Raw genomic sequence first — 22703 nt, 5'->3', positions numbered from 1 at the left:
TGCTTTGGAAGACAATGGCTTTTGCTGTAGGATGCGACTAAGAAAATGTCAGGAAAGACCTACTAGAACAGCTGAACTTTATTTGGAGTTAATCAGAGACACTTTAAATGATGTCAGGTCTGTACTGACTCCTATTTAAGATGAGTTTGAATGTGATTGCTTGATTTGGAACACAGCTACATCCCCAGTTATAAGAGGGTGTGCACACTTATGCAACCACATTATTTTATTTTTTATTTTTACTCCCACCCTAAAAGATTTCAGTTTGTTTTTCAACTGAGTTGTACAGTTTATAGGCCACATTAAAGGTGGAAAAAGTTCTGAAATGATTTATCTTTGTCACAGTTTTTCCATCACAGAAACCTGAGATTCTAACAGGGGTTTGTAGACTTTTTATATCTATTGTATATTCTCTATACTCAGGGAGATATTCTGTATAATGATATATATTCTCTATATATTGTACACAGGGAGATCTACTGTAAAATGATGAATATTCTCTATAAAAAGAGATATATTCTGTATAATGGTATAAATTCTCTCTATACTGTAGTTCACTCAAAGGTGACTCAGTGTCAGAGGACGTTGTGTCCCTTTAACAAGACACGCCCACTCAACCGGCAGGACCCCGCCTCCTGCAAAACAGACCAACCCACAGCGGTCAGCTTTGCGTTCCAAGCCTCGTTCTGATCTCAGGCTCCGCTCATATGTTTTTGATCTTGCCCTCCATTGGCACCGCCTATGTCGTGTCATGCCTCGTGTGATTGGCCTTCTCCTTAACTCTCCGGCGGTAATGGGCGTGGTTTTTGAGCTCCAGCGGTCGCCCTCGCACGTCGCCTCTGACAGCTCCGCCCCCCATCATGGCTGCGGCTCCTGTGTAGAGCGGAGCCGGGACAGGAGGGACCGCTCAGCCCGAGCTGCGGCCACAGGTGAGCGGGGCGGGGGCCCGGGGGTCTGTCCCGGGGTGGAGGAGATTGGGTATGGTATTCCTCCAAGGGAGCCGTCTGTATTTTGTCACCTCGCTTCCAAAGTGACATCTGTCCCTCTGTAGAACAACTGCCCCGGGGAGGATACACCCACCTCATTAACATATTGCTTCCCCTTTTAAAATCTGCCCCCTAGAGGAGGCAAAGGACATTGCAAGGAGTCAAATTCCCCAGCGAGCACTTGCCTCTTGTATAGCAATGATCACTTATCCTTTTACCTGCAAGAGTAATTATCTGTCTTATAGAGATGACCAGCTACCCCCCTCCTCCATACAGTGGGGATCACCTACCCCTCAACCCCAGGGTACTCAATTCTCCTTTACTTGCGGTCACCTACCCCAACCAGGGTACTCTCCTTGTTCTGGGGACTGGGAGCACCTTCCCCCTCCACCTCCAGAGTACTCACCTCTCCTACATAATGGACTACCTAACCCTCACCTCTCCTATACATGGGACCACCTAACCCCTCCAATGTGCTTACTACTTCTATACAGGGGACTTCCTACCCACCCACCTCCAAATACTAACCTTTTCTCACTTCTCCAAAAAAGGGGGGCAACCTTACCCCCCCTCCTCCCCCAGTACTCACTACTCCTTTACAGGGGACTACCTACCCCATATCTTTTCCTTCCAGATGAAATAATGTGAACGCTTACCTGCTACCAGAGGTTCTGTGCCATTTGTTTTCTTCCTGTCCTGTGTATTCCCCTGTGGAAAGAACCAGACTATTTAACCCAATATAGTGCTACCACCCAACATCTGCCCCCTAGTGGAGGTACAAACCAATTGCCCCTCTTCCCATATAATAAAACTGACCAGATCTATAGTACTCTGGTAGTGTCTGCCCCCTAGTGGAGGTACAAGCCACTTACCCCTTTTCCCATATAATAAAACTTACCAGACCTATTATACAGAATTTATATAGCACTGACAGTTTGCTCAGCATTTCACAACAGTAGGTCAAACAGTACAATTTAATACAGGAGGAGTCCGAGAGCCCTGCTCCTTAGAGCTAACAGTCTAGCAGAGCGGGTCAAGTGATACGAAAGGGTAATAACTGTGGGGGATGAGCTGATGAAGTAAATGAAAGAACAGTTGTTAGATGGAGGCAGGGAAGGCTTCTCCGAAGAGATATAGTACTCTGGTAGTGTTTGCCCCCTAGTGGAAGTACAGACCACATACCCCTCTTCCCATATATAATACAACTGTCCATATCTATAGTACTCTGGTAGTGTTTGCCCCCTAGTGGAAGTGCAAACACACACACATCTCTTCCCATATAATACAACTGACCGTATCTATAGTACTCTGGTAGTGTTTGCCCCCTAGTGGAAGTACAAACCACACACACCTCTACCCTTATAATAAAACTGACCAGATCTATAGTACTCTGGTAGCGTCTGCCCCCTAGTGGAGAGATTGAGGGAACAGTGTCATCCTACCTCCTCTAACAAAGGCTGCCCTACAGGAGGGACACTTTGATCTCCAGTAGTGATCTACCCCCCAGCATTGCCCTTGGGTGGAAGGTCAGGACAATGGTCCTCTGTCTACGCCCATCTCTCCTGCCATAACAAGCTTCAATGTAAAATCTGCCCCCTACTGGAGGGAAAGCACATTTTCAGCAAGGCCTGATGGTGGATCATGTGACCTCTCTAATGTTGTCACTGTGCTCCTAGGCTCCATTTCATCCAGCATGGATAGTGGGGACCCCTCAGTGTACACAGCGGGTGTGCAGAGCTGGGAAGTTGGCATAGAGATGGTGGGAACACTACAATAGGCACAGCAGCTGTGCAGACCAGGGAGTTCAGTGCAGAGATCTCACAAATAGAATCTGACAGATAAGAGACTTGCAAGGGATCAAACCCTCCAGAATCCATCAGATACTGAAGTATTACTTTGAGGTGTATGGTCCTTTTTAAACCTGTCTGTACATGCCATCTCCCATCCCCCCCCCTTTCCTTCATATACATTGCTGTCAGTCTGTACATGCCATGTCCCCTCCCCCTCCATATACATTTCTGTAAGTCTGCTGGTATCCCTGAGCTGATAATAAATATCTCTCCTGCACAGTGATCTGCCTAGTGCAGAGCAGTCATTGCTCTGTGTTATCAGCCTGGCCTGTAATGTCAGAAGGAGCGAAGGTTAATTAAAGGGAGATCCTGCTTTGTCATGCTTCATCCACTCCCTAATTGCTCCTCTAATACAGATTCAGTGTGTGTGCTTTATATATACTGTATACACACACTGACACTATGCTTTTATATAAACTGTTATTTCTTTGACTTGTTACAACATTGTAATTGGCAAAAACAGAGCTTGTGTTAGATAAGGAAATGGCCAGTAATCATGGGGACGTGGACAGAGCAGTTTCACTGTCTGCACAGCCTGAGCCAGACCCACAGAGCAGGGAGATGGTAAAGTAGGTGTAAATCCAATCCTTGAAATCTAATATAATCTCTTACAGGTTCATGTCAGAAGTCATCTGCAGCATTCATTAAATTAATCCCTGGTGATCCTGCCATGACTGCCTTAGCTCAGGCACTTCCTGTTCTAAGGTGACACCTGTCTTCCAATTGTGCTGCTGTATCGTCGCCCTGTCACAAGTGCCCCTGGTGGAGACAAGTGGCTGTGCAGACACACTTTGGAATTTGGTAGCAAGGATGTACAGCTGATACTGGAAGGAGCACATATAGACAGGAAGTGGCTGCAAATTGCTGAAGGAGATCAGCAGCAATATAAACATGGCAGTTGTTATGATGCACCTAATAGACGAGATGTAATTCATTTCTGATTTTCAACTGAAGAACCCTGTACTTTAGATCAGTATACCATTCAGGCCTCTAGCATGCTTAGGAACAGAGGTGAGTAGATAATGGGGTTTATTTACTAAAGATAAATCCACTTGGAAGTGCAGTCACTGAAGATCTGAGGGGGACATGCAAGGCAAATAAAAATCAGCATTTTTGCCTGTACACGATTGGATCATAGAAATCGGCAGATCTTCCCCCTCAGATCTATGACTGCACTTCCAAGTGCAATTGTAGTGCACAGTGGATTTGCCTTTAGTAAATCAACCCCAATGTCCTGACAATCCATGTTCCCAGATAAAAGGAAGGATTGATGGGAGTTGTAGTCCTGTCTGTCAGGGTCTGCGTTGTACGGTAACCAAATAATGTGTTTGGTGTCCTTATAATAGCAGTAATTTCTTTCATGGAAAGTTTTTCCATTTAGCCCAGAGTTCAGGTTTGAATTCTCCCAGTTAAAATTGGGATTTCTGACGGTGAACTTGCGGCTGGAGAATACAGGCTTTTAGCATTACAATAGCTCATGGCTGGACAGATTGCAGATCACAGGTAGGCAGACTGGAAAAAGTACAGCAACTGCTAGACTATTCCCAGTCAATTCCACATCAGTCTGATCACCTCCTTTATCCTGTACTAATCAGTCCACCGCTATGAGCCATGTGTTCTTTTCTGAAGATTGGCAATGTGCTTCTGGAGCAGTCAGCAAGGGTTTTTGAGAGTGCTGAAAAAATGAAAAGAAATAAAACATTTAGTACTGTATCATCCTTTAATAAATTTTATAGCTCATAGATTGTAAGCTCTAAGGAACAGGGCTCTCTGATTCCACCCTGTATTGAATTGTACTGTCTGCCCTAATGTTGTAAAGTGCTGCGTAAATCTGAGGGAGGATGGGAGTGTGGTTGGGGTGGGTCCCTGGTATTGCTCCACTTCACTGTCTTATATTATTTAGTGTAGCCACTATTATGAGTCTAGTTCACTTCTTCTGGTGTCCCTTGCAAATTTGGTCCTAAGTTGTTTATATGGAGTGGGAGCCAACCTAGCACTAAGTTAGTTGTTGTTGTTGTGGATGTGCTACAGTTGTCAATTTATACTGTTGGAATCGCTTGATGGCCCCTGCGTGGGTCTAACCATAATACTGTGGCATGTCACTGTTCTTCGTTGAATGTTTGTTTGTCTGTCTAAAACTCAATAAAAAATATTTTCAAAAAAAAAAAAAAAGTGCTGCGTAAACTGTAGGCGCTATATAAATCCTGTATTATAATAATAATAGCACACAAAGTGATGAAAGGGAACTCTTCACATTTTTCACATGAAAGGCTAAGGCTTTATTCGCACTGAAGCATGGAGCAGCTCACTGCAGGGGTCCAGTACATCCCTATTCTCTGTTTTCGCCTAAATTTGGACCTGAAATGGAGCCAGAGACGCACAGGACCTCTGTGCGATCCGTTCCGCAGCTGCCCCCTGGAGATGTGTCAACCGGCTCCATAGAGAAACTCTCACAATCTCATGCGAATTGGATGTGGAGAAAAACGCACTAGTGTGAACCCAGCCTTAAAGAGAATCTTTACCTCCCCTGGAAAGCATTTTAACCACTTGCCGCCCGCCCTATAGGCAATTGACGGCGGCAAAGTGGTTTCATAATCCTGACCGGACGTCATATGACGTGATCAGGATTATGAGCCGCTGCGCGCCCCCGGGGGCGCGCATCGCGGCGATCGTTGTTGCGGGGTGTCAGTCTGACACCCGGCAACTACGATCTCGGTAAAGAGTCTCCGACGGAGACTCTTTACCATGTGATCAGCCGTGTCCAATCACGGCTGATCACAGTGTAAATGGGAAGAGCCGGTGATCGGCTTTCCCTCACTCGCGTCTGTCAGACGCGAGTAGAGGAGAGCCGATCGGCTGCTCCTCTGACAGGGGGGGGTCTGTGCTGATCGATTATCAGCACAGCCCCCCCCCGAGGATGCCCACACTGGACCACCAGGGACGCCACCAGACCACCAGGGAAAAGGTAATAAAGGTCATAATCCTCCCTAGACCACCAGGGATGCCAGTCAGCACAATGGGTGCCAATCAGTGCCCATAATGGATGCCAATCAGTGCCCACAATGGGCATCACTGATTGGCATGCATTGTTTGGCACTGATTGGCATCCATTACTATAGTATGACACCGATGCCGCCCACCCGTGCCAGCTATCAGTGCCAATTTGTGCCACCTATCAGTGTCCGTCCGTGTCGCCCATCAGTGCCGCCTATCAGTGCCACTTCATTGGTGCCACATTGGTGCCCATCAGTGCCGCCTTATCAGTGCCCATCAGTGTAGCCCCATCAGTGCCCATCAGTGAAGGAGAAAACGTACTTATTTACAAAGTTTTGAAACTGAAACAAAAAAAAACATTTTTTTTTTTTCAAAATTTTCGGTATTTTTTTATTTGTAGCGCAAAAAATACAAACCGTAGAGGTGATCAAATACCACCAAAAGAAAGCTCTATATGTGGGAAAAAAAATGATAAAAATTTCATTTGGGTACAGTGTAGCATGACCGCGCAATTGTCATTCAAATTGCGACAGCGCTGAAAGCTCAAAATTGGTCTGGGCAGGAAGGTGTTTAAGTGCCCTGTATTGAAGTGGTTAATATTGCCTAGGCAAGAATTGCAGAAGTGCAGACTGTTCTCTCCAAAAGGCATCCCTTCTCCAAAAATAAATAAATAATAGTGTTTTAAAGTTGCAAAAAAAGGAAGGAGTACATTAAAATAAAGTTTTAAACAAAAACCAGCGGCGTTCTGCTTTAACCCATAAACTTTAAGGCGGGAGTAAACCCGCTGAATTATTATTTTTTTTTTTTTTCAGACCTGTAAGGGAAAAGGCATAATGAGCTAGTATGCACCGCATACTAGCTCATTATGAAATGCTTACCTTAGAACAAGGCCCGACATCTCACCTGATACACGCCGAGGGAGCTGACATAGTCCCTCGGCGTGCCTTCCGGATATCGCGGCTCCGGCGATGTGAGTGGCCGGAGCAGCGATATCGTCACTCCCGTGCACGCACGCGGGAGATTTCTTTTTCCGGCAGGGTCCGGTGTCTGCCAGGCTTTCAGCCGAGAATCCCCTGTGCGCATGCAAGGGGAATATCTCCTAAACCGTACAGGTTTGGGAGATATTTCTTTTACCTACAGGTAGGGCTGAAACAACTAATCGATTAATCGATTATGAAATTAATCGATTACAATTTTCATAATCGATTAATCGCCCAGTAACATAATGGGGTTAAAAAACTAAAATTAGCCCTTTAGAGTACAAAAAGAGCAAATAATCACTACTGTAAATATTACTTTCACTGTTCTACAGTACAAAAATGAACCCCTTACAGTAGTGATTATCTGCTTTTTTCTACTATAAAGGGCTAATTTTAGTTTTTTTTTAACCCCATTATGTTACTAAAAGTCTTAGACCTGGTTCACATCTATGTGTTTTATGATGCTTTTTGCAGAAATGCACTACAGTTCATTTACATGGTTTCCTATGGGACAAGTTCACATCTGAAAGGGTCAGGGACTTTTAACGCAAAATGGTGCCTAAGACTGGATTCACACCTATGCATTTTAAGTACTATTTGCATTTTGCAGATTTACACTACAGTCCATTTAACATGGTTTGGTTTCCTATGGAACACTTTCTGTAGTGCAAATCTGCAAAATGCACTAAAAATGCATAGGTGTGAATCCAGCCTTATTGGTTCAATATACTTCAATGGGGAAGCTGCAGAAAAGCATGTAATGAGTTTTTGCAGCAATTTGTGTTTTTTAATCTGCCCAAAAAAATGCAAATTGCCGTAAAATCACGTGCGCAAAAATCAAAAAGCACCGCCGAAACAGATCAAAAGTAAACTGCATAGGTGTGTACCGAGCCTTGTGTTGGTCACACAGATCAATTTTCAGATGAGAATATTCAGACGAAAAATCTTTGTACATTCTCTGAATGAAAGAATTTTGTTTGAAATTTTCACTTGTTTTTAACATTCTGTTTTTAAAATCAATGTAATTTCTAAACGTAAACCACATACACTGAAGTTTTCTATTTCCAAATTTTCCTGTCACTGTGGTTGAAAATGAACGTCAATTTGACCCACTTTTTTTTTTTTTTAAGGTTGTTAATCGATTAATCAAAACAATAATCGGCCAACTAATCAATTATGAAAATAATCGTTAGTTGCAGCCCTACCTACAGGTAAGCCTTATTATAGGCTTACCTGTAGGTAAAAGTAAAAAAAAAGACTATACAACCGCTTTAAGGGGTACATTTGTGTTCACTGGTGGTGAATCAATCACTGTCCTGTAAAATACATGCATCTGAAAGACTTCCCTTCTGTGAATGGCTGGTAAATGTTCGATTCATAAACCTGCCCCAAAATATCTAAACCCAAGAACAAAAATGTAATATATTGCAGTCTACCAGTCATTGGTTGTCTGCATAATTTTTTTATTTTTTCATTTTTTTTTTCCTACCATGATATGAGTATTAGGAAAATCATCAAGTTTTTAAATGCAGTTTATTACTTTTCTGCTTTCTTTGTATAGACAGGTTTCTTAATTATTCTTTACTTTTTTGTTTTTTTGTGCCCAATGTCCGTGGGTATGTCCAGCTGGATACAGAAAACATTCATAGATGCAAAATTCTATTTATTAAAGTGTTTGTAACCCTAAAATATATGTATGTGTGTGTGTGTGTGTGTATATATATATATATATATATATATATATATATATATATATATATATATATATATATATATATATATATATATATATATATATATATATATATATATATATATATATATATATATATATATGTGTATGTATGGGACCTGTTTTTGCCTTTTTGGTTATACTTTAAGCTGACCGTACACTTGTAGAATTTGCTCGAAAAATTACATTTTTGGAAGTTTAGTTCACTTTTCTATGGTATGGTTAATGGGGTAAAACTGACATTTGTTTTAGACTGTAGTGAAGAGGAAAATTCAAAGGGACAGAATGGAAAATTCTTCTTGAACAAATTTCTAGCAGCACATGTTGTTCTCATTCAGGAAATTCCATACTTATCAAAATCCAATGTTAAATGAAATCGAGGTAGTTTTGAATGACATTTGTCAAGTCCCTGTTGGCATTATCAAACGTACTGATGAGTTTTTTTTTTTTTTTTTTTGTATGAACGTTTGTAAGAAAATTTCCTAGTGTACGGCCAGCTATATTTTAAGAAGAGCCTGTCTGACTGGATTTCATGGGGGTGTTTTGTGTTGTGGAATTTAAAAGACTCCTAAATAAGCTTATTGTCACAGGGTTCCATGTGTCTACAGTTCTCTGTAGTTCCTTCAGAATTCTTTATTTCCAGTGAAAGGAATTTGATAAGTAACAAGCGTTCTTTTTCATTGTGCTGCCCCACTATGTAGCAGATAAGCCAGTGATACAACCGTGTTTGAATTGGTTTCCTTTCTCCGCAGCCTGCTATGTCTCAGATGCTCAGTGTAATAGGCAGGCGTGGCGGGTGAAATGGGGCCCTATTATTCTACGCTAATCCCCTGCTGCTCTTTTTCTGCAGACAGAAGCTAAATGCACTGTCCAGTTTGATTTAAAACATTTTCTGCTCGGCCTGTTTGCTTTCTATGCCCAATGCTGTTACTTTTATAGAACCGCTCCCATTCCAGACACAAAGGTTAACTTCCACCAATCCTGTTTCTTGGTAGTTGGGGAACCGTATGACTACAGATTGCTTTCCCATCTATAGTATGGCCAGGGGTGCCTTGTAGTAACTGTTGCTGAGCTTGCACGGTTGACGGTTATTGTAAGAAGGGACTGTAAGGCTTTTAAGGTGAATTCCAGCCACAAAAGAAAATGTTATCAAAATAAATCAATAGCCAGATAGGATGTATATTTACTTTGTGTTCGTTATTATGCCGTTGTGAAGCCAGATATTACCTTGTGAAAGTAGCAGTGACATCATCACAGTGCTGTACATAGTCTGTGTGGAGAGCAGAGATGTAGGCGGGGCCAAGCAGGCTCCACCCACTACAAGCTGCCTGCAGAAACTACAGCAAGGGGTGGAAACAAAACCAGTCGCCTTGTACAAGGAGAGAGCAGCAGTAACTGGTCTTTATTACAGATCTGGAAGGAATACACAAAGCACACCAAGATTTTAGTAAGAGACACGCAAGACTCTGGTATCTAGACAATATTTTCTTATCCAGGAGTTCGGCTTTAAGGTGACTTGTCCTGTAGCCTTGTTCACGCCCTCCTGCCCCGTAGTGCCGTTCACGCCCTCCTGTCCTGTAGCCTTGTTCACGCCCTCCTGCCCCGTAGCGCCGTTCACGCCCTCCTGCCCCGTAGCGCCGTTCACGCCCTCCTGCCCCGTAGCGCCGTTCACGCCCTCCTGCCCCGTAGCGCCGTTCACGCCCTCCTGCCCCGTAGCGCCGTTCACGCCCTCCTGCCCCGTAGCGCCGTTCACGCCCTCCTGCCCTTTCAGATATGGAACTAAATGGTAAAACAATGGCTTAGCTACTTATTGTACCTCTACCTAGGAATCCACTACTCTGGGCTTGTTCCAGAGCCAGTCTCTGTTCCGTTGAGCATGACTCAGTTCAGGCAAAGGAGTTAAGTGAATAAGCAGAATTTCAGAATTGAATAAAGCTGAGAATATACAGCATTACACAGCGTATTCTCTTTATCGCCACTTATCCACGGTACTGCAATTCAACACAGCATCATGAGTGATGGAAGATCCGTTCAATACTTATAGAGCATAATAAAATAATCTTATTGATTGCCTAGTACAGACAATTTGTGGTTGTGCTGTATTTTCTTTTTTTTGTTTTTTTTGTTTTGCTATCGGCTGCTGTAAAGGGAAAAAAATGAATGCTTATTCTTACAACGGTAAACCTTGTAAATGTAAGGACAGGGTGGTAAAGCAATGTATGTGCTCTGGTAAGCTGTATGTAACCATACCATATGGAAGGTGCAGCACGTTTTGGCCTGCAAGTCTGTAGTATGTGTCACTGCAACTCCCATTGCCCTTTAATCTGAATCTTCCCTCATGTAGAACACGGACCTGCTAGATTGGATACAGATTGATTGGATAGATTAGGTGGAGGTGGAGTTGATTTATGAAAACTGGAGAGTGTAAAATTTGGGTTAGCTCTGCATGGTAGTCAATCGGCTTATATCATGTACATTATGAGCATTGTGTGTCAGCAAATTGACCCCCCCCCCCTTTGCTGAAATCCCACCCTTCCAGCACAAATCTTTGCCCCCCCCCCCCCCCCCCAAAAAAAAAATTCACACCTAGCACAAATCCTCTGAATCCCAACTCTTAGCACCCCCCCCCCCCACAAAAAAAAAATATCCCCTCCTAAAACAATACTTACACCATGCTACCCCCCCCCCCCCCCCAATATTTCCCCTTCCAACACAAATTCCCTCCGCTGATGCTCCTTGTGGCATCTGCCCACTTCAGACGATACCACAGTGCCCAGAGTGGCCGTCCCTCCTGGCTCTGCTCTTAACATCTGACGTAAGAGGGGGTGGGGTGCTCTGGTCATCTAGCCTTACATATACAACCAGTCCTTTGAGGACAACCATAATGCTGGTGCGGCACGCAATAAAATTTGAGTTTGACACCCCTGTCATACAGGCAAGCAATTACACAATGACAGGAAGAATCAGCGCTCAACAGCTCCCTGGTAGTTCATTGAGAACTTCAAGTCGATAGCCGCAAAGGCTGTCCCTATTTGTAGTTTGCCATTCGCAGAACTCCTTAAGTAACGCGGATGGGTGCACAGAGCCCGCACGCCAGCTTTTTTTTTTTAAATTGGTGGCAGCGAATGCAAGATCCCCCACTTGCTGTCACTAAACGCAACAGAGTGGGGACATGGTACATGTTCCCAAAGGTGAACTAAACCTTTAAAGTGCGTTTAAAGGCTTGTTTAAAAAAAAAAAACCAAAAAAAAAAACAACAAACAACATGTTATACTTACTCCTCTGTTGGTTGGTTTTGCACAGAGCAGCCTGGCTCCTCCTCTTCTCGGGTCCCTCTTTGCTGCTCCTAGCCCCTCCCTCCTTTGAGTGGCTCTCATCCAGAAGCTTGCTACAGGGGTCACCGAAACTGAGTCAGAGCTCCTTGTATCCATTCAGACATGGAGTTGGACCTTGTCCCACTCCCCTCCCCTGATTTGACTGACTTTTATTCACGGCCGCAGGAGCCAATGGCACTGCTCCTCTGTCTCAGCCAATCAGGAAGAGTGTCTTGGATGGCTGAGGGGATCGTGGACATCGCTGGATAGATAAGGGGCTCAGATGGGTAATTAGGGGGTGCTGGGGGCTTCTACACACACAAGGTTTATTTATCTTAATGCATGGAATAAGATAAAAAACCTTCTGCCTTTACAACTCCTTTAAGCTTTGACAAAAAAACTGGAAGCTGATTGGTTTCTATGCAGAGCTGCACTAAATTATGCACTTGCCAGTTTTCTTAAATCAACTCAATGTGTCCTTCTATTAAATACATTTTGGTAAATCTAAAGGTGATTGTATAGTGTATGGCCACCCTTTAGCCTAGTTTCGCACTAATGCGGTCTGGGAAACCTGCGTTTTACCCCCACCGCATATATAATTGAACTGCCGTTACTCTCTACAGTGGTTGTCAGTGTAATCTTAACAACAATGCAGTGTGTTTGTCTGCACCAGATTGCATGGTACAAAGGTACCATACAACCTGGTGCAGTGTGGTTTAAAAATTGGTTCATGCACAATTTTGGTGCAATGGCGTGCGATTTGGAGGCCATTCAAAATGAATGGGCTTAGTTGGCACCGCACTGAATCGCATGTGAATTGTACAGGAATATGTTGCGGTTCATAGTGTGAACGGAAGTTTAGCGTGCTTATGATCACACGGGGGACGTTCACCCAGAGCTCTGTGGTCTCACTAAGTGGAGCACTAGTGGTTCTAACCACACAGAGCAAGATTCACCTAGGTACCTCCCGTTCCCACCCATGAGCTACATTTTAGCTTCCCATCAAGGCTGCAATATCACAGAATAAGGAGACCTTTCACATTAATTTTCAGTTCAGCCAATATAAATATTTCACAACTTAATAAAGAGTTCATTATTAAGCAAAGTGGTGTTTTCTTTCATGTAATTGTCTGGAGCCAATCGGAGATGGGAAATGAGGGGCAAATCTCTCCACAAGGTCACACAGAAGCAAAACCACCTCTGATTAGTGAGGAAGGCTACTCAATTTTTTTTTTTTCTCTGGTTGAAGTTCTGATCACTTCCTCTGTGGTCACTGGGGCAGGAAGTGAGGGAAAATCTGCCCAGCGAGGACACAGGCAAGTACAACACTGGTTCTAACGCCTATTTAAACCTAAAAAATAAATTAAAAGGGGCATTTCACTTTAGGGTTTAGATGTTGGGATGAAGGTAAGGATTACCCGAAGTTTAAAGGGGTTGTAAAGGCAGAAGGTTATTTTTTTTATTTTTTCTTAATGCATTCTATGCTTTTATTATTATTCACGATTTATATAGCGCCAATAGTTTACGCATCGCTTTACAATGTATGGGGGGGGACGGGGGGGGGGGGTACACAACACAATTACAGTACAGTTCAATACAGAAGGTACAGGAGGGCCCTGCTCGTAGAGCTTACATTCTAAAGGGTGGTGATACAAAAGGTAATAGCTGAAGAGAATGGTTTGATGGGGGTGGTTAAGATAAAGTCTTCTGTGTGTAGCATCCCCCCTAATACTTACCTGATCCCCGTCGAGATCCATCAATGTTGCACAAGACACTAGGCTGGCTGGGAGTCCCCTCCTCACTGGCTGAGACAGCAGCATGGTGCCATTGCCGCCCGCTGTTGTCATTCAGTCAGTTAGCCAATGAGAAGAGAGAGGCTGCAGGGCCGGGCCACGGCTCCGTGTCTGGATGGACACAGGAAGCTGCGGCTCGGCTCAGGTGTCAAAAATGACAGTCACTTTTAATCTGTTTATATTTTGTTGTCTTTGTCCTCCCAATCAACATGCTAATGAAATAATTTCCCTTTTCATTACATATTTCATTTTGGGCTCTGTGACATCACTGGGTCTCTATACTTCTCTGTGCAATACAGGCAGATATTGGCTGGTTGGAGGAACTGGCAGGGTGCTGTACATAGATTCCCTGAATACATCACAGCACCCTGCCTCAGTACTCCCCACAAGAACCCTCAATTAGCAGTGGGCTGGCTCTTGGGAGAAGTTATACAAAAATATAGTGTTTCTAAAACCAAAAAATGAAAATGTCAGATATTTCAGTTTACCAACGTTTTAGATGTGATGGCTGCATTAGTTTCCATTTTTTTCTGTCTTTTTTTTTTCTCACCCGGTGATCCTACCAGTAACACGCTTCCTGTCCTAGAGTGACAACACTCACTCACTGCACTGTACCTAGGGAGGAGCACCATTGGTACCTCCTCTTCCGTAAGGGGAGTGTTTGTAGTTCACAGAGATAGCTAGGAATAATGTAACGAATAAAGAATGCAGCACAGGAAGTTCTCAGCTTGCAAAATTCCTGGCAGGACCAACGGGTATTTTTTTTGCAATTATCGAACAGATATAAAAAATATTTTCAGCTGTGTATTTAATAGACCAAAAGGGAACAAATAATCATTTTTTTTTTTTTTTTTTTTTATAGCTGAACTCCAGGCAGATAGAAAAGATACAAAATGTAGAAGAATACATTTTTTTTTTGTTTTTTGTTTTTTAATTTTCGGGGATATTTATTATAGCAAAAAGTACAAAATATTGTGTTTTTTTTCTTCAATTGTCACTCCTTTTTGTTTAAAAATAAAAAATTAACCGCAGAGGTGATCAGATACCATAAAAATCTATTTGTGGGGAAAAAAGGACATAAATTTTGTTTGGGTAGAACGTCGCACTACTGCACAATTGTTGGTTAAATTGGCACAGTGCCGTATTGCAAAAAATGGCCTGGTCAGGAAGGGGGCAAATCCTTCTGGGGCTAAAGTGGTTGTAAAGTCAGAAGGTTATTTTACCTTCATGCATTCTAAAGCATTAAAGAGGAACTGCAGTCTGCTCACATAATTTGTAATAAAAACATCTTTGTCATTCTGAAGCTTCCCTCCAACCACTCTGCATATTATTTTATATACTGCGATTCTGTACTTGCCAAATATGCTGCAGAAATATCCCTCCAATAAGTCTAGCTGCAGCCATTTTAACTGGGCAGCTGAAGCTGCTGCTTGTTCACTTTCTGGATTTACAGAGGCACAGCCCCAGCTCTGCAGCTTTGATTGACCCTCTTATGACTCATCCCCTCCTCACTTCCTGGCAAACTCGGAGTGAGAGAGAGAGCTGTGCATGATGTCATAAGAATAGGCTAATGACCAGAGAAGAAACAGGAAGTGAATGAATGAGATACTTGTATAGCGCACAATGCGAACTGAATCGCCTCTAGGCGCTGTGGCGAGCTTTGATCATCTGCTAAAAGAGGAAGGTATTAATTTTTTTTCTAAAAGCCAGGTGATTTTCTTCCAGGCGGATGTTGATTGGTAGAGCATTCCATAGCCGAGGCCCTTGGACAGCGAATCTCCGATCCCCCTTGGATTTATACCGGGCTTTGGGCACGAGGAGGAGGTTTTTGTTGGCTGATCGAAGACTGCGGTTTGGTGTGTAATGCTTTATTTTCTCCATTAGGTATTGTGGAGCTTCTCTATGCACGCATTTGTGGGTGAGGCAAAGGGTCTTGAACGTGATGCGATTTTTTTTTTTTTTTTTTTTTTTTTTTTTTTTTTTTTTTTTTTTTTTACGGTTAGCCAATGTAAGCTCCTCAGCAAAGGAGAGATGGATTCCCAGGTTTTTTTTTCCTGTTATCAGCCTTGCCGCCGTGTTTTGAATCAGTTGTAATCGCGCAAGTTGATAATGTGGTAATCCTATGTAGTAGTATGTAGGAAGTGGGCTGTATACGGTATCTACTGGCAGAAAAAAAAATGTTTATCCAAGATCTAATGGATGGAAAGTTGAAAAAAGGTCCTCTTTAAGATTAAAAGCCTTCTGTGGGCATTTTGGGTTTTTTACATTTTTTTTTTTTTTTTTTTTTTTTTCTGGCCCTAAACGCTTATACCTCCAAACTCCTCTGAACGTTTGTGGGCACAGACACATAGGCTAACCTGGAGGAGATTTCAGAGGCAGTAAAAAAAAAAAAAAAAAAATGGCAGAAGCCCCTAAAAGGGACTGTAAAAACATCCTATGTGCATGAGCCAAAGTTCCCTGGTCTGCCTCTTGCAGTCCTTGTACAGCAGAACTGGACTGGGAGAGAAAGAAGTAACACAACAAGCCAATCAGTTTGTGCTGACAAGAAGCATGTTGATAGGAGAGAGTGACAGAAATTAACTCCTCACTGTGCTGCTTTTCCTTTTACTGTCCAGTCACAGGCAGGGTGCAGATCCAGATCAACCTGGGTTCAGAAGAAGTGGGTTGAATGATGCTGGCCATCAAGCTGAGGTCATCTAGTGGCTGAAACAGGGTACTGCAGGGTAAATTTCTATGTTGAAGGTGAATATTTCTGCAAAAAGTTTTTGTTCATTTATCTTTATATGAGCTATTTGGTTTTATCTTGTTGTTTTTTGTTGGCATGCTGCTTTAGCTCTAATGGCTTAAGAGAGGGAAAAATGCAGACCAATGTATAGAAGCGAGAAAGAAATGCTTCCTTGTTGCTCTCAGCAACCAATCAGCTCTTTTCTTCCATGAATTAGCCTGCACTAGAAAAATGACAGCTGAGACTTATGTTCTGTTTCAGATTTTTATTAGCCCCAGTGTGCGTACAGTGTGGTGGTGTCTCCAGTGGCTTAGCGCGTTGGTCTATAAATGTTTCGGACCATAATTAAACCTGAGACCGGCTCCGCTAGTCACTGAAGGTCGTGTCCTCTGTGGGGTTTGCTGAGACAGAGGAAGGTGAACGATTTTCCCTTCTGCCATTGAGAGGGGAGTGACGGTGTCACATCTCAGCTCCTCGTCTGGGTGGTGCAACAGGTCACCTTGGAAATTCTGTGAATCTCAGTCACTGTGAAGGAAACAAAAAGCGGATGTAAACCTGAACAAGATGACGTTTTTTGTTCCGTTTGTCATAAACCATTGGCAGGTTTTTATTTTTTATAAAATCCTGTTTTTCACCTTTTTTTTTTTTATTTTATTTATTTTTTTGTCTCAGTGCTACTAATCTCCTATCATTTTCAGCCACCTTATGTCTATTTGCACTGACATCACTGCTTTGGACGGGCCTCCTGATGACACTTTCTGTTTTCATGTAGCAACCTGTTGTGTTTTTTTTTTTTCTTTTTTGCAAAAAAATATACTTAGAACTCAAACATATGTTATTTTTTGTGTTTTTTTTTTTAAAGAGGCCCTAGAGAACAAATTGGTGGGTTTTACAATTTTTTTTTTTATGTCGCAAAGTATTTGCGCAGTGGCAATTTTTTTGGAACAAATTAACTTTTATGAAAGCAAAAAAAAACACAATACGTAACTGTAAAGGATGATGTTACGCTAAGTAAATAGATACCAGACATGTGACACTTTAAAATTGCACACGCCATTTTACTATCCATAGGCAACACTTTAAAAGCCTTTACAGGTTACCACTTTGGACCACTGGTGCTGAAATTACTGCCCATGGTCTGATGTCTGCAGCAACACCTGACGTGGGACAATCACGGATTGTGTGCATGCGGGACCGACGCACGCGGTTGTCTCTGCACACTAGTGTGGTGAATTTTTTTTTCCTTAAACGCTTACGTTGCTGTCATAAGGAATGTAAACATCCTTTGTGACAGCAAAAGGCACATGACAGGTACTCTTTATGGAGGGATCTGGGGTAGATAAGACCTCAACTCCCTGTTCTTCCCTTAAAAGCATTCAAAACACCAAGATCTGTGTATTTAAGAATACTTTTGAAAAAATGGAGCCATTGACATCTGGGTAACCCCCCAAAGTGATGTCATGTCATTGCTTTAAGGTTACCATAGTGGAGACCTGATCAAAGACTACTAACCAACAGACGTGTTGGCTGGTTGCTTGGGTCTCCCAGTGGGAACAGAGAGCCAGAGTAAGCCACAGAAGTGGTGGGAAGTACGGCTTGCTTGTGTCTCCCTTTGGGAATGGAGAGCCAGAGTAAGTCGCTGAAGGTGGTGGGAAGTACGGCTTGTAATAGCAATCCAGTGGCTAGTTAGCCACCCCAATTGCTATCACAAGAGAGCTGACTGTTGGCTCTAAAAAATTGTCCTGGGGTTGACATCCCATTTTCTGGAATGTCAATTACTGGCCTAGGGGAGCTTGTATGGAACTCATTTAGATAGGACAGACTGCCAGTGCAATGTTGTGTCTGTCGCCCATACCAGAGGCCTTTTTCCCTCATTTTAATAGTGCGCTCCTGATCTCCACTGTTGGCTGGTGTGTAGGGGACAGTGCTGGGACAAGGTTCTCTGGCACCTCTGGTGAGGATGTCAACGTGAAACAAATTCAGATAGGGCAGACTTTCAGTGTAATGTTGTGTCCGTCACCCATACCAGATTCAGATCCCTTTTCCTTCATTTTAGTAGGATTTTATGAGCCCCTGCTCCTTTTTGGGGCACAAGCTTCACACATTGCGGTTTGCCCCGTGATAATCGCAGCAAAACTACATTACATTAAAAATGAATGGCACCCAATAAAGGGACTGCGATGGGCAATCTGATGCTGGGTGGAAACTAAATCCAGTGATATATACACTGTCACTGTACTAATGATATTGGCTGGGAAGGTGTTAAGATCTAGGGTGATCAAAGGATTAGAAGTGTGCCTATGTGTATCGTGTGCTACTTTTACTAACTACTCCCTGTGTAATCATCGGCGTTCCATGACAGCCAGGCGATGTGTTCTGTTTATCAGGAGAATGTTGCTCTCCCTGTGTAATCATTGAAGTTCTATGACAGCTGGGCCCTGTGCTCTGTTTAGCAGGAGTAGTGCTGCACTAACATTTCAGCCGCCGAAAGTTATTAACCGAAAATAGGGTTTTCAGCGTTATTCTGAAAGAAAACAAAGTGCTGAGAATGGCTGTTGAAAACACCCACACCTTTACCTTGCTTATAGTGTATTTTTCATAGGTCATTTGATGCATCAAAAATGTGACACGGGTGCATTTTTGACGCATTCTCGCTGCGTTTTCAATGCATTTCAAAGGGAATGCCTCAAAAACGCAACATAGGTGTATTTTTGATGCGTTCTTTCAGCATTTCCAATGCATTTCAAAAGGAAGGTGTGTTTGTTTATTTTTTTTCTGATAAAATATGCACAAAAAATGCAGCAAACCTCAAAGGTGCCGATAATGGCAATCAAATTCATATTCATTTAAATTCATGATATTAATTACAATATAGAATATAATACAATTATTTATAAAAATATATATATTTCAAAATGGTCCATTTTGGTTTCAGCCAAGTACATCCTGAATTTTCAGTTTCGACACCAAAATGTCTTCATTTCGGTGCACAACTAATCAGGAGAATGCAAATCCCACTTTGTAATTTGTACTGTGTAGACTGAGCTATCAGTATTGCACTGAGCGCGACTTGGCTGTGCAAAGCCGAGGCAAGAAATGCAGCCACATCAGCTGCACCCCCTCTTCACTGTGCCCAAGGCAGGTGCCACTTTGGCCTGGCTCTGGTAGGAGAAAGCAAGGCTTTATTGTAAAGAAGAATTGGAGGCAATTTCCCAGCACAAGGTAAAAGGATGTTGACGGTGTTTAAATGACTATAGAGGATCAGAGTAAATGAAGTTAATGTTTTCCAGCACATGTGACTTGCTGTCCAGTAATTATAAAGAGGAACACTGACAACTGAACAGAGTAGATGATAATGGAAAATATTTCTGAATAATAAAAGAAGCTGTATTACCTGAAGTCTTGCTGATGGTTCATTGTCCTTGGAGGACAGATTTTTTTTATTTTAGTTTTGGAAAGGGTGTAGGAGTTGAAGTGATGTACTTTATTGGCTATCCTAATTTATTAAAGATGTGCAAAGCGGCTGGGGTGAGGTTTTGGTGTGATGCATGCATTTATCAGACCAGAGTCAATCCGGGGCCCCAGTCCCTCTCCAACTGTTTTCCGTAACTTAGGAGGATCACTTAAAGAGGAAGTAAACCCTGATGAGTTTACTTCCTCTTTCATTCCCTGCAAAGGCAAAGCATAATGGACTACTATGCATCGCCCATTATGTGTCACTTACCTGACACAGGAGCCAGCGAAGTCACCGCTGTCCCCTGTAGTCCGCTGCATCTATCTTCTCGGTGGGTCTCGCAGCTCCGCCGCTGTCATTCGGCGAAGCCGCGATGACGTCACTCCCGCGCATGCGCACGGGAGCCGAGACGCGCGGCATCTTCGTTATCGAGGATGCCACGCACAGTGCGCCTGCACGCCGCTGTCTATGGCGCATGCGCCATAGACAGCGGTGCCGTCCTCCGGGCAAATATCTCCTAAACCGTATAGGTTTGGGAGATATTTATTGGACCTACAGGTAAGCCTTAATCTAGGCTTACCTGTAGGTCAAAGTGGTTTGTAAGGGTTTACAACCACTTAAAATGCCAAACTTTCTGCATTAATCAATACACTTCCCTGCTATTGTGTGTACTACTCATGTGACAGCGATCTATACCTCTTTACAGTCTTCTGGTCCATGACTATGCATTTCTCGCAGAACTGTTATTGTATGGAATATTTAGTTTGTAGTATGCTATTCTGAATGTGTGTATATGTGTATACGTATATATGTATGTGTGTGTGTGTGTGTGTGTGTGTGTATATGTATATATATATATATATATATATATATATATATATATATATATATATATATATATATATATATATATATATATATATATATATATATATATATATATATATATATATATAATATTATGTGTGTGTGTGTATATATATATATATATATATATATATATATATATATATAATTTTTTTTTAACCACTGAATTAATATAAAAAAAAATTAGTTTACAGTGAAGCTCCCGTATGCGTTTTTTATTTTTGGTTTTAGCTGGCATGTGTCTAATTTTGCTGCAGGGGTAACTGCTGTAAAATTTTCACTTCGTGCTGAAACTTGCCATGAGCCTTTCCAGGTCGATGTGCAATAGAATATAGGAATATAACTTGACCGGTGTAAAATGTGAAACTTGCATCCAACTTTTACTTTAAGGAGAATGTAACAAGGGTAGGGACTGATGTGAATGCACAATGTATATGTAAAGCGCTGTGTAAATTGACGGTGCTATATAAGTACCTGAAATAAATAAATTAAATAACAGCTGTTTGAAAATTCCCTTTGTGTTCCCATGCAGGACCTCTGCTCTCCCGCATACCTCTCTCTCCAAGCTCATGGCGTCAGCATCCTCAGTGCCTGTTGGATTCCATTATGAAACAAAGTATGTTGTGCTTGGCTACCTGGGGTTCACCTCACAAGAGGGTACGAGGGAAGTACCCCACACAACTAGAGCTGGTAAGTAGATGACATTGTAAGCTGTGACTCATTGGGGTCTGTATAACTGCTGGTCCCAGCATGCTCTACATTAGGAGTCTCGAACTGGTGGCTCTCCAGCAGTTGCAAAACAACTACAAGTCCCATGAGGTATTGCAAGGCTGACAGTTACAAGCATCCGTCAGGCAGGGGCATGATGGGACTTGTAGTTCCGCAGAAGCTGGAGAGGGCTGCCACTTTGAGGCCCCCTGCTCTACATGGAGGACAAAAATCTTACAGCATGCTGCCTATATTTGTTCTGAAAATTGGTATAGACTGGTGAGACATCTGAGCCACGGTAAAACACACTGCAACACACCTACTGTAACGTGGTGCCTTATCAGTGGCACCTCAACCCTCTAAGCCAGCACACACCTGTGTTATAGCACACTACCATGCATTGTGGTGCAGGTCCATTTTAAACTATGCGGTTGGCCAATAGCACTTTGTGATGCAGGAAATATGAATTGTTTAATTATATATATATATATTTTTTTTTTAAGTTCTTTGTTGTGTTTTTATTCTTTGTGTATGTGTGTATGTATATATAATATATTATAATATGTGTATCTGTATGTTTAATTCGCAGCAGTTAGAAGGCTTATACAAACCATTCACCACTGACAGGGGTGCTTACAATGCTTTTATTTATGTAAAACCTTTATCTCAAAAGAAAAAAAAACGTTGCTGAAACTGCTTAAAAATTATTAGCTAAAGTTTGGCTTCAATGTGTTGGTGCATCCTATGTCGCGTACACACACGTAGCAGACTATCAGACGGACTTAGTGTGGCGGACTTCCCGCCAGACTGTCCGTCGGACTTTCCGAACGAGCTACTTGCCCACACACAGCACTTTTTCAGCGGACTAATACGGCGTACTAAGTCCGCCGTACTATCCGCCCTACTTTTGAAATGAACGGACTCGCCCACACATGCGGAGGAAAGTCCGCTCATTTCGAGCGTGTCTCCAGGTAGGCGGGGCCCGCGAAGGAGACGTCACTGGCCCCGCCACCTGGTATGGACTTAAAGGGGGACCCCAACACCAAAAAAAAATCGGCGTGGGGGTCCCCCCAGGTCCACATCAGACCCTTGTCCGAGCACGCTACCCGGCCGGCCAGGAAAGGGGGGGACGAGCGAGAAGAACCGAAGAGGGGGACAAGACCCCCGAAGTCGGAAGAAGAGGCCGTGGCGAGGAAGAAAGCCGGGCTCCTCCGCTAGCAAAAGAGCTAGAAGAAGATAGCGGAGGAGTCCGGCGAGAAGACCCCCGAAGCTGTGCAATAAACTATTTTATCTTGTGTGT

The 22703-nt window shown here is 42.8% G+C and overlaps 1 protein-coding gene across 3 annotated transcripts in view; it reads left to right on the top strand.

The window, feature by feature from the left end:
* Nucleotides 1-792: 792 nt before the first annotated feature.
* Nucleotides 793-22703, top strand: part of BCL2L13 (BCL2 like 13) — a 69487-nt gene continuing 47576 nt past the window's right edge. Inside the window, exons 1-4 of one of the 3 annotated variants that reach the window (XM_077468855.1) lie at nucleotides 841-929; nucleotides 15375-15505; nucleotides 16265-16391; nucleotides 21228-21385. In XM_077468855.1, the coding sequence (XP_077324981.1) occupies nucleotides 21265-21385 (121 nt within the window). In that variant the 5' untranslated portion in view covers nucleotides 841-929; nucleotides 15375-15505; nucleotides 16265-16391; nucleotides 21228-21264. Of the gene's footprint in view, nucleotides 930-15374; nucleotides 15506-16264; nucleotides 16392-21227; nucleotides 21386-22703 lie in introns of all 3 variants that reach the window. The other 2 variants (XM_077468854.1, XM_077468853.1) reach the window with 2 other exon arrangements.

This window comes from Lithobates pipiens, unplaced genomic scaffold (genome assembly GCF_037356315.1).
Source record: "Lithobates pipiens isolate NorthernLeopardFrog02 unplaced genomic scaffold, aLitPip1_a1.2 Scaffold_8, whole genome shotgun sequence".
NCBI classification, from domain to species: Eukaryota; Metazoa; Chordata; class Amphibia; order Anura; family Ranidae; genus Lithobates; species Lithobates pipiens.
The sequence above is the reverse complement of the archived record's forward strand: the minus strand, read 5'-3'. Positions and strand labels throughout refer to the sequence as shown.